Here is a 12,652-nt window from a genome sequence, read left to right as displayed (position 1 = left end):
GGCGCCCCACCAGGTGGACCGAAGATACCGGGAAGTTGCTGGATGCGGGAAACGCAAAACCAGCCACCGTGGCGATCTTTATGTGTGGCCGATGTTTTGCTTTGGAAGTATATCGGCTAATATTATGACGGAAATGCCGAACAATCGCTTATGATACGAACGAGGTAAAGCTGAAACTTAAAACCACTTTTTGTTTTAAATGAAGAAAACAAATTAAATAGATAATCTTTATTTAAAAATAAAGGTACACTTGGTTTAAATAACATTTAATATTACTTATTATTAAATAAGTATAATAATCACTAAAACCTATTCACCACATGAAAATATTAGTAACATTACTATGCAAATAATACAAAACTACACCTTGACTAATAATTTTTTCTACAAATGGAATAAAATTAAATAATGACCTCCATGCTTCAGACTTAAATGTTAAAAGTATCTATGATTATCGAAATTATTAAACGTTGAAATAAATTATCGAAAGTACAAAAGCCAAGAATTTTAAATGTTCATGAATTAAAAAATAACATTTTTCATTATTTTAATCTACTTTTTTAATAATGCATGTAAACAAAAAATATTTAAAATATTTACACCATTAATAAGTAAAAAATTTTCATAACTGAATGTTTCACTGAAATTTATTTAAAAAGTTAACACCTGTCAAAAACATAATTAACTTTGTGCTGTAGTGAATATATACGATACATTTAATCCTTTTAATAATAAACATTACCTTGGCACACTAGACATTAAGGACAGTTTCACTAACTTTTTTCCTTGTATATTAATGGTTTTAAATATAACCATTGTTACTTTTGTACATATAAATTCGTCATTTTATAATTACATAACCTTATCCTTTTTATGGATTATATTTATACGTTTTTACTTATTATTATACACTTTAACACAATCATTATTTAATATAAAATAAAGAACCACGATGAAAACATTTATTACAGATTATTTAGGATTATCTTTTTTTAACATAAATGTTGAAACATTCTTTTTTTGAAGTTTGAATGTCCATTCGAAATAAATCCGATACATCGAGTAAGCGTAGTGCTTAACTTGGCATATCTACGGAATCGAGACGTGCGACCCAAATAAAAACTAGTGACTGACATAGAAACGACCGTCGCTGTTGCTGTATTTTAGAAAAAAAAATTCTTAAGTGATTCTACTTGAAAACTAAAAAAAATACTAATATCATGAGACAAAAAATCATTCTATTAGGCAAAATTATTCATTACATTAGAAAAAAAATCAATCCGTTGCTTTTACATATGCAAATGTCGCACAATTTATTGTTCATGTTTGTGTGTCAGTGTTTATGTTTTGTGAAGCGGATAGAGCAAGGTTTTTACATTTTAAATAATTTAGCAATGATACGCTAGAAATGGACAGAATTTATCCCTGAAAAGGAAAAAGTGATTCAAATCATTTCTATCTTGGGATAAATTTCACTCTTTTATGTCCTTAACCAGTTTAGCTTAAGGGGCACACCTAGTGTGAAATTTTCAAAAAATCGATTTTTTTTATTTTCATATTTCGATAGGTTATACCTTTAAAAATAACATACTAAAATTTTGAATCGATATCTTAAATAGTTTTTGAGTTACAGCCATTTAAAAGAGTAGCCGCTCGGCAGATAGGTAGTTGCATTGGCTACGGGACATACCTGAGCTACTGTTCGGAGTCTACCGTCTTTTCCAACCTTTGCAAATAGGATTCAGGTTTCTATTGTGAGCCTCCAGGTATCAGCAATTTAGTGATGTGCAAAACTTGTCACAAGGAAATTACTTTTAATCAAGCAAGTCCAAGAGGCCAGGGGTTTAAAATAGCTATCATTTGTGAATGTGGTAATTGGTACATTAATTCTGGACCAAAGGTCGATAGCGTATTTGAAATAAATAGACGTCTTGTTGCTGTGATGCGTCTTTTGGACTTCGGAATAAATGGGATCAATCTTTTTTGCGGACTAATGGATCTAGCAAGCAAATTTTACCATCAAACTTTTGATGGATGTTTTAAAAATTTGTGGACAACTTCTTCAGCTCAACAAGCCCTTTTTGAGGAAGAGGAAGGTGAAACATATGGGCCTGGAATAGCAGATTAGCTGTAAGTACGACTTTAATCCATTTATAACAGTGAAAACGATTATTTTATCTTTAAACGCGTTTATCTCGAAACAGCATTTTTCGAATTTGCTGGAGTGATTACTCGGAGACAAATGATCCGATCGCTATCAAATTTTTTCACATCTTCTCTATATAGTTCTCCATACGATGACCATCCAGTTTTTTGATCTGATCAAAAATCGGATTTTGGTAGGCCAAAAACCACCAAAATTTTGGGTAAAATTTAACTTTTTTTTTCAACATGCCGCCATTTTGTCAATTTTTGAATTTTTGATTCGTCCGAGGGTCATCGTACAGACAATATGTTTTTGTTTAACGAGAATTTTTTTTTAGGTTTTATCAACGGAGAAGGCTGCAATCACTCCAGCAGTGGAGGCCCTTTTTTTTGGCGCCGCCGGAGATCGCGTGTTATTTCAAAAATATTTAATATATTATTCCAAAAATTATACTGTGTATTCTCAAAACATGTATAAATATACCTTTAAAATTTTAAAACGATTGATCCACTAGTTTTGTTTTTATTAATTCCCAAGAATCGCCTTTTTTTCTGGCTGTCACACTAGGTGTGCCTCTTAATACGGCTCAGAGAGAGAATAGGGCAACTAAGACTAAAAACATACCCTTGAGATCTTCGACTCTTCTTTTAGCTCAGACATAGAACTCAGAAAGGCGGTACAAAACGTGTGAAATCGAAATAATGGAATCCATTAGAGCCAATTATTTTCCTTCATACTTGACAGGCATAGGACTGTCAACATAAATAAATAAAAACTGAGAATTGAATGTAAATAAACAAATCATCGTTCTCGAATTAGTGAGTTTTTTTAATATTGTATTGTATTGTTTCTGAAGATGTTAATGCTGGTAGCCCTAAGGCTTTTACAGCTACATCGGTACTGAGCTCACGGAGCGGAAGGGTCCGTGAACTAGATTCTTTTTTTTAAGAGCATTTGCTTCCTCTTAAGCATTTTATGTTTTTGTCATAAAGCACAAAAAAGCTAAACGCCCGCGCGTGTGATGTTTTCGTTCCGAAAATCCGTAGTTTAATCTCTCCTGCGTGTAAATTGCTAAATACATCCATCTCTTTCTCTCTAACTCTGAACGAGTCATCACGAAAATTGCCTCTTAAGGATAAATATATAGAGATATAATTGAAACAAATAACTGCTAGTAAGTGATTATATCTATTAGCTCATGAGCTACCCATCTCTATAATGCACTTCATCACAAGAAATACCAACTTATAATACACTTGAAAGTAAGCGAATTGAAAATTATTAAAACATGATTCGTAAGGTCAACGTAATATTTTCTGTACTTTACAAGTACGTATAAAACCTTTCTGTTTCTGCTCAAAGCTCATACCATAACACTGTTATTATCTAATATAATAAATTAATAATGATATTAACCTGTGAACAACCAACCACATCTACAAAACAAAGGAGGTTTTATATGGATAATTCATCTTATTGTTTATTTTAAATAAGAGGTGTAAGTAATTAGTTGTAATTACGTACAAAGAATTTCATACGCCGAAAAAATGCATTTTAAATATCTCAACTGGCAACATTATTTTCCGTGAATTTTGTAAATTTATTATTACAATAATTGCCTTTTTTATAAAACCACGAAAATCTACACTTTTCACTGAACATTTTCTTTGTATACAAAACACAGCGGCAGAAGGTGTTTGCCTGTATAAATATTTTAATAACCACGGTCAGACTCCAGTCTTTCTCCGGCATAGCTCCCGGCCACCCCCTACCTCATAACTATCAGTCATATTTTTCGCAAAAAATATATGAGCAACTCACTGTCGCTTAATAACAGCAACCGCGTCGATTCACTTCTTCAATGTTAAAATTTTTTTATTTATTTATTATTAAAAATTTGTGCTACTTAAATAAAAGAAAGTTTTTGACTGTAATAAACATTTTAATTTTTATTGGAGAAAGAGAAATACACATTAACTTTTCTCCGTCTTTCATTAAGGTACAATAGGTCTAACAGTGTTTTTTGTGTACTACTGAGAAATAAAGGTAATATAATTTATAATTATGATCCAGCAATAAACATACTTATATTTTGTTAGTTGTTACCTATTGTTTTCTCTTATAAATCATGTCTAATATAGTAAGGAAGAGATCAGGAGAAAGATTTGTATGTTTCGGTAGATCTCGTACTGTTTGAACTATGGCGTTGTACCGAGTTCGCTCTTCCTTGCGGTACAAGTCTGGTAGGCCCAGCTGCTCGTAGAGGCGCTGGATGCGTTCGATGTGAGCCGGCTCTTTGCTACCGTAGCAGGTGGTGAACACATTACGCTGCGCTTCGTTGCAGCGCTGCAGAGCTGACACGGCGAGCCACGAGCACTTACCTTCTTGTATATCTGAACCAGCCTTCCCGGTCACCGACTCGGAACCGAAGCAATCGATGAAATCATCCTGTGTAATATCATCTCATTTACTTTCAAGTTCATAACAGGTGTATTTTATACTTATACTATATAACCGTGCTAAAATAAAAATGAATGAGTAAATCATGGTCATCAACGAAAAGAAAAGTTAACTGAAAGAGGTCCCATGCAAACATTATTCGGTATAAACAAGAACAACATGCTCAAGAAAATTTTAATAATATTTTCAGATTTCTATTGTAGGAGCAACATTACGTTATCGTTAGCGGCGCATCGAAAAGAGGAATTCCACGAAAATAAAATTATTCATTTACGTCTATATAAATACGGGCGAAGCTCGAATGAATATACACACTTCTACTCCGGACTTCGTGTTATTTCTACAAGACCTACCAGCCATAGGATTCTTCCTAGGGCCGGTAGGTTTTGCGCGCACTATAAAACTTGGAACACATATCCATATTTATTTCAAATAGGGTCGCCTACAACAATACATAATATAAGTTTTCATTAGCTTAATTCAAAGTTCAAAATTGCCTATTGCAAACGTACCCAAGCCTAAAAGTTAATAATTAAATAAAACAGAAAACAATATTAAACGATTGGCTAAATAATAAAACAAGGGGGCGAACAATCTACAATATGTCAAATTAATTATAGTCAAGATTAATATACTTTTGGTGCAGTAACAGTGATCCATAATAACATTTGTGAGACTAGGTGTTCCGTTTGGAAAATAATTTCACAAAACCACTATTAATTTATCACGCGTACCGAACTGTTTTTATTCGAAATTTAAAATTAGTTTCTGCAATGGCTGTTCCATAATTAATACTCCCATCTCACAAATCAATTTGAGTTTCTAGCCGGCTCTTCTCTGCAGATCATCATTCCGAGCCGATAGTAGCTCACTAATGTTAAAATAAGAGACAATAAAAAAGTTTGTGTAAATTTCTTTTTGAATAAAAATATTTTGTATTTTAATGCCTCTTGTAAAGGAAACCGTAGTTTTTTTATGGATTTTTGCATACGTCAACGACAGGTTGTTTTAAATGTAATACGATATAATAAGTCGTCGCAAAAACGTATATAATAATAATACTTCCAACTATATTACAACATAAATTTAAACTAAAAAAAGGTTAATTAAAGAAATAAGGTTTCGGAGTTTTTGTTAACACCTTATTCTCAGTCTTAACAAAAACTCCCTAACAAACGGTACAGATCGTTGTCGAATCAAACAAAAACGATATTGAATAATTTTTAAAAATAAAATATTACCATAATAAAGATGCATGATACCGTACCTGCATTTGAAAAAGATGGCCGATATCTAAACATATCTCTTCCGCTCTTTTGTGACTTTTGTCATCTGTATTGTTCGCGAGTATCATACCCAAGCACACGGGTAATTTAAATGTATAATAAGAAGTCTTGTATTTGACGATAGCATTGTAACGTTCTATCGTAAACAGACTATAGTCATTCTTCTTCCTACGCGCCATTGTGTAGTCTAAATGCTGTCCCAGGGCAGTGTTCTTTAGACTCTGAAAATAAGATTTTTAAATAGATATGTCTTAATGTAAAATATTTCATATACGTTAATTATTTTCAATTTACATTTGTGTTAGTTCCATCACGTGTTATCAATTTATTCATCACCATCATCATCATGTCAAAAGATAAACGTCCACTGTAAAGCATAAGCTTCACTCGAAGACGGCCACGATGACCGGTCTAGCGCGGTTCGTATCCGTCGACTTCCCGTGACCTCCACCGTATCTTCGGTCCACCTAATGGGCGGTCTGCCTACCCACGCCTCGTATACCGGCTAGTGTTTGCCACTTGATTTTCAATTTAAATTTGGATAAATCCGCCACTACCGAAAAATATTATTTTATCGCATTCAAGCCCATATAAAATAAAGATATGTATATGAAGTAGGTTCTTAAGTTCACGGACCCTTTCGCTCCGTGAACTCAGCTCCGATGAAGCTGTAAAAGCCCCCAGGTTAACTGCATTAACATCAACAGAGAATTAGTAAGTTCTAATCTAATCTGACAAACATACAGACAATATGTTTAATTATACATTGATATTAATTTAAAATATATTTGACATAGCCAAAGAAGAATTAAATCACAAACGATATTATTTATAGTAAACATTCGTCACAGTGGAAACTTTCAAGCCATGATGTACATGATTTTTTTCTCACAATTAATTTTGGATATATCAGAAAGTATAGGTACAACTACGAAACGGTAAGAAGCTTACCTATAATTCAACACCTGCTAGAGTCAAATACTAGATTGTTCGTTAGACCGAGTGCGCTAAGTTGTGCTCCTGATGACTCGACTGCGTGTAGGTTGGTATTGGATTGATTTTATTATTTCAAAACATCAAGCAAATAATTGCTTGTGTATTTTATAGGCTCTATTAGTTTATCATAGATGTTGGATGAAGCCTGTCGACCTGTCTTATTGGAGATTTATGGGAAAAACCAATAACCAACAGCGGACATTCTGCGACTTTTACGTTTTATAATCATACACATCTATATATATTATTAAATAATATTTTTAAATCTAAAAAAATCATACGTCAACTGTCTGTTTTTGTAGTCTATTGACGTAGTTTTGCGCGCCTGTTAAATCAAATAAAATAAAAAAAACTTACCTCATTAAACATATTGACGATACGTGTGAAATGTGGTTTATCACCAAAATGCGTGCTTAAAGTTTCCATCATAGCGCTATACATAATAATGGTATCATTGAGAGCTCCCAATCCAACCTCAGGTAATCGAAACCAACATGGGACTCCTCGCCGAGTCGTTGATCCATCCATAATATCGTCGATCATCAAAAAGTAGGCCTGTAGCTGAAGTAGAAAAAAATATGTTTGTTAACACCGCCATTGGTATATTAACATCGGCAGTTACATAATTTTAACCTTGCAACATAGAAATATGACGTTTTTGTAGAATAATTTATTCAGGGACCTTGTAATTTTCTTACTATGATTTCGGTACTGAAAACGTATAAGGTTTTTCGACTTTTAATTGTTTAAATTGTATATAACTCCTAAAGTTACAGATGAAATAATCAGATGAAATATATAATAAAAAAATATTAATTATAAGTCTAAATAATATATACAGCAAGGCTCGTTTTGAAACAAAGTAAATCAACAAAAAATGAGCACGGTACACTAATTTAATATTTTTAAAAATAAAATGTATAATATAAAATAATAAATACATCAGCAGTGGTAGCAAAGTGGTAGAGGACTGAGTCTTGCAATCCTAAATCGCGGGTTCAATTCCCGAGGTACTCTTAAATAATTAACACTTTTAATTAATTATGTAGGATTGTCATTGCTCATAAAAACGTTTCTAGAGGATAGGCATCAGCGTCCCCTGTGCACCATAATACCACATCGCAATCGCTAACCCACTTGCCAAGCGCGGCTGTTATGGTATATCTCCCTAAGACTTTGAGGCATATCTGAGCCTTGCAGACGACGAAATTTAATATATTTATTTACATCAGGTATGTAGATGTATTTAAGTGGTCTTTTGAACAACGTCTGGACAGGAAATATGTAACCTTTTTGTTTCAGGTGCCATGATTTCATAACAATCATATATTTTTGTACATTATAAAGATAAGAAAACTTTGATGAAAGATATAAAAATAATTATCCGGTAATTAACAATTTGCATAAATTAAAAAAAAATGTTAAAAATATATTTTCACATGTTTTCTTTTAGTTTATTACTAAAAAGAATTACTTAAAATAATAATTTTTTTCGAAAATTGAATCATGTTTATACCGTAGCCTTTACTACACGCCTTCTAAATAAAAAACAAACCGCCAAAATTCTTTGTTTTTTTTTGGTCTGCATCCACACTATTGCCTTATCAGCGTTTACATGAGAAATCCATGAGCTTGCTCATTTACGTAACTTAGCTCCTAGGACACCATCAAGAATCTTGTGCTCTAGTTTTTACATAACATGTTCTATTACTGGCTTGGTCATTATTATCAACATGTACTGCCGATAGACGCCCATTGCAAGGCATAGATTTTATGCAAAGATCATCACAACGACGCCCTCGTCTAGCTAGAAGTCTTCCGGCCACCTTGGCTGTCGTCGGTCCACCCAGCAGCGGGCCTACCCAAGCCGGACTCTACTGGCGGTCAATCCCGTTAGCTTAGCTGTTGTCGGTCTACTTAATGGACGGCCACAATCTACCGGCGATCATCATTAAGTAAATATTGCAATCACCGATCATTATTTTTGAGTACGATAACGAAGTTTAATTTACTTTTTATGGTTACTTAATGCTGGAAGTATTTAAATCAACACCGGTAACTAATAATAGTTAATTAATAACAGTTAAATTTGTTGGGAGATTAAAAAAATAGGTTTGTGTGAACTAACACGAAAAGGTTTATACATAGTCATTTGTCACAAATGAAATGATTTACGCTTTTTAGAAATGTGAGTTGAAATATAGAGTTCATTTTTTATAAAATAAATGAAATTTTTCAAAGAAAATGCAAATGTAATATGCTATGACTAGTAGAGATTAACAGAAATCAAAAAGTTTATTAATACCAACGACACATCACATTAAAATATATATGATCTGTACTAGGTGCTTTAACATTTTTACTTTAAAGCAGTTGTACAATAACAAGCTAAATATTGCATAAAAAAGTATGAGTAATCTGATTGATGTTTTAAAAATCTATCGAGACACAAGACATTAAAATATTAATACTGCAAGCATTATGGCATTAACATTAAAATTGCGATATTTTCCACATTTAAAATTTTAACTATTAGGTAAATCAGTTAGCATTTCCTAATAATACACTTCAAACAAAACTTTGTTTAAAAATTGAAGGTCAAACATTTACTAAATAACATTAACTGCAAAAAATACTTAATCTTAAACTACACCATAGTTGCTTGAAATTTCTTAGCTAAGCAGAACAAAACCAACCATTAGACAATAAAAAAACAATACAAGACTTCCAAACAATGATTTTGATTTTGTATTAAAAAAAATCTGCCAAATAATGTAACCTTTTGGTATGGATTGATTTCATCTAGGTAAGATGAAATATAACCAAATATGGATTATCTAATTATCAAAAAAAAGTTAATGATTTGATTAAAACCACTCATTAGCTAAATTGAATATTGTTGAATTTGAGTTAAATAGATCTTATTCTGGGAAGTCACACATATTGTTAAACAAGGGAGAAATTTCATCATCAAATTTGTAAAATCAATTTTCTTAAGTTTGCAGAGGAAAAATTTATTTGTTGAAACTCAAAATTTATAATATTTGAAAAACTATTATTTCTACATGAGTAAAGGTTTTTGTAATTTTTTTGTTAACTGAGTTTAGGTGAGTGGTATTTAAGTATTTGTTAGTAATATGTTCTACCTATAAGGTAGAAATCATGTTAAACTAATAAATAAAAATTAATAACAAATAAGTACTGTTTTGGTTTTAATGAGTTGAAAGAGAGTGAGTGAAAGTATGTGATTAAATTAAATATAATATATGTTAAATACTTTAAGTTTTACCAATGGCAATTTGCATGGGACACAATAAATATAACAATATATGCAAGTGATAAGAAGCATTAAACTAAAATATTAATTTACTAACTATATGGATAAAATTATTTATCTACATATTTTTTAACAAATTTTTAATAGATCTAATAGATAAATTATTTTTCATTTAATTATAAAGGCAATTTTATATTTTATTATATTATTATTTAATATTTAGCTTGGATCATGCCACACAGTTTTTTAGTAAGCAACAAATACCTCTATAATTAAACAATATTATACGATTTATATTGTTCTCAATGTTTTTAGTAAAATTATGATAGACAGAAGTAGATGATTATTAGAAAAATTTTTTTCTTATAGTTTAAATTATTTTAGACCTTATATTGTCCCTTTTCACATGTATTACATTGCTTACCGGGGTCAATATAGTACTAATTAGAGACTTATATGTTTGTAACAATGACACAGCATTAGAGTAATAATAACTTGAAGTATTGGATTATTGAACACTTAGGTTAAAGAATCTTCATTCTAAATATATTCAACTTGTTGTTTTACAAGCAAGATGTCATGTATTCAGATAATTTTTTTTTATATTATTATTGGTCATTAATAAATCAAGAAGTATAGTTACCATTTCTACACACCATCCCATAACTCGACTTTTTCTTAATGACTCTTCAGTAATGTTTTCCGGTTTTTCTAACATTTCATATGCAAGTACCGTAGTCAAACCCCTGTTTTTCTTTCCTCCCGCCAAATTATAATCTAACATCTTGAAAAAGATAAAAATAATTTTTATGTTATTTACAGTTATTTATTGTATATTTTCAAATATTTACATAAAACTAGGTGTCACATACCGTTTTCACCCATGTTTTCATCTCTGGTACTTCTGATAATTTAGGTTCTATTACCAAAGAATTTATAATATGTGGCAGAACATCCTGAAAAGTTTCTTTTTCTTTTTGAAGAGCTGACACAGAAACATTGGTTGACATTTTGGAATAGTCATATTTTAATGGACTGAAAGAAAATTATTATCATTTAAACTTTCATAATTACTATATAACGTTGACATTTGAAATAATAATAAGAATGAAATTTTAAAAGAGGAAAGAAACACAATTATGAAATAAATAAATAAATCAGTACAACACTTGTGTTTAAGTTAAAACCAAAAAGAAACAAAAACAGCAATTGATATTGCATGACTAAATCATGAAATGTCAAGTCACATTTGTAGCAAGTCAAGCAGCATTTACTAATTTCCAAGAAAATGTTTAAAGTATTTAATTCCTCATGGCTATTAAGATCTAACTAAAAAGTAAACTTTAGGTTTGTATGTAATTATTTTCTTAATTTAATTAAAATCAACTCCTTCCCAACAAAATAGTTATACATATATACATGTCTACAGATATATATGTATGTATGTAATATCATATGTAATATGTAGACAGATAATTGGAATTACAAATAATATATACCTTCTGATAATTTGCTTCTTTGAAGATGACAAAAGAACAGTATACGTTTTACACAAAATCTTTTGAAAAATCATTTTTACCTAGTTACTTTGCCGTTAATTTTACGCTACTATGCCGTAGCACGGTCAAAAGGTAAATGAGAACTCTTCACGAGTATTACCTACAAACTATAGTGCCTACTGACAATGTAAATTATGTATAAAGATGCAATCACTGCGCCGCCAAAAATAAATAAAACTTAACTATTGTGCTATTATTTATAAGAGTTGTTACGTCTTTCATTATATTCTGATCTATTTTGCATAAGATTAAAAACTCACCCTAAATAGTTGTTTTGTTCAGACAAAATTTTCCTAGTGCGTTTACAAATCCCAAAAGTTATATTCTTAAACGTATTCATTTTTCTTCACTCTTTAACTTTCAACTTTCACTGGTCAACAAAAATTAAATTAGGATACTGTCAAGTGTATCACGTCACCAAAAAAATTATGTATGTAAGTGCAATTATAAAATTAATAATATTTATCACAAAATCTTAATAAGTAGTAGTGTATTTAAATAATTTAAAATTACAATACTTTTGGTTTCGCACACCTTAATGAACATGCTTAAATTTCGTAGATTTGTAAATATTATTAGACAAACTAACTGCCAAAGTCATCAAAAGTCAACAAGCACAGATACATTTTTAAATAATTTTGAGACAGTAGTTGCACCAAATTTTTTATATATCAAGCCCTTAGTTAAAAATGTTTATAAATTACTACATCGTGTTAGAAAAGCAACGAAACTACTTGAGCAGACTTCCACAAAAGGAAAAATTACTCCATAATTTTCCAAGGTACAGTAGTGTACAAGTACAGCAACTTCAAATTTGATGCTTGTAATGTTAAATAACTTTCAACTGCGTGACACTTCTACTATGGTATCTTCCTTTTCGTCATGGACAATGTTTTTTTCCCCTTTGGCAATGACAGATTTACTTCGT

General features: G+C 31.0%; 1 protein-coding gene across 3 annotated transcripts; it reads right to left on the bottom strand.

The window, feature by feature from the left end:
• Positions 1–308: 308 nt before the first annotated feature.
• LOC137921775 (uncharacterized) lies at positions 309–12,336 on the bottom strand. Of its 3 annotated transcripts, XM_068764600.1 has the most exons (7): positions 12,259–12,336; positions 11,985–12,094; positions 11,038–11,200; positions 10,809–10,949; positions 7,246–7,449; positions 5,874–6,113; positions 309–4,594 (listed from the first exon to the last, which is right to left on the bottom strand). In XM_068764600.1, exons 2-7 carry the CDS (start codon positions 12,062–12,064, stop codon positions 4,253–4,255), a joined length of 1,170 nt encoding a protein of 389 aa, XP_068620701.1. In that variant the 5' UTR covers positions 12,065–12,094; positions 12,259–12,336; the 3' UTR covers positions 309–4,252. The 3 variants fall into 3 exon arrangements, with proteins under 3 accessions (XP_068620701.1, XP_068620700.1, XP_068620702.1); XM_068764599.1 differs by lacking the exon at positions 12,259–12,336 and having other exon boundaries at positions 11,985–12,171; XM_068764601.1 differs by lacking the exons at positions 11,985–12,094; positions 12,259–12,336 and adding an exon at positions 11,665–11,796.
• Between the last annotated feature and the right edge of the window lie 316 nt (positions 12,337–12,652).

Source organism: Battus philenor, unplaced genomic scaffold (genome assembly GCF_028537555.1).
Source record: "Battus philenor isolate CCGP_79_NKW_IND1 unplaced genomic scaffold, ilBatPhil1.0.hap1 SCAF_19, whole genome shotgun sequence".
In the NCBI taxonomy this organism is placed as follows: domain Eukaryota; kingdom Metazoa; phylum Arthropoda; class Insecta; order Lepidoptera; family Papilionidae; genus Battus; species Battus philenor.
This window is presented reverse-complemented; position numbering and strand designations above follow the sequence as displayed.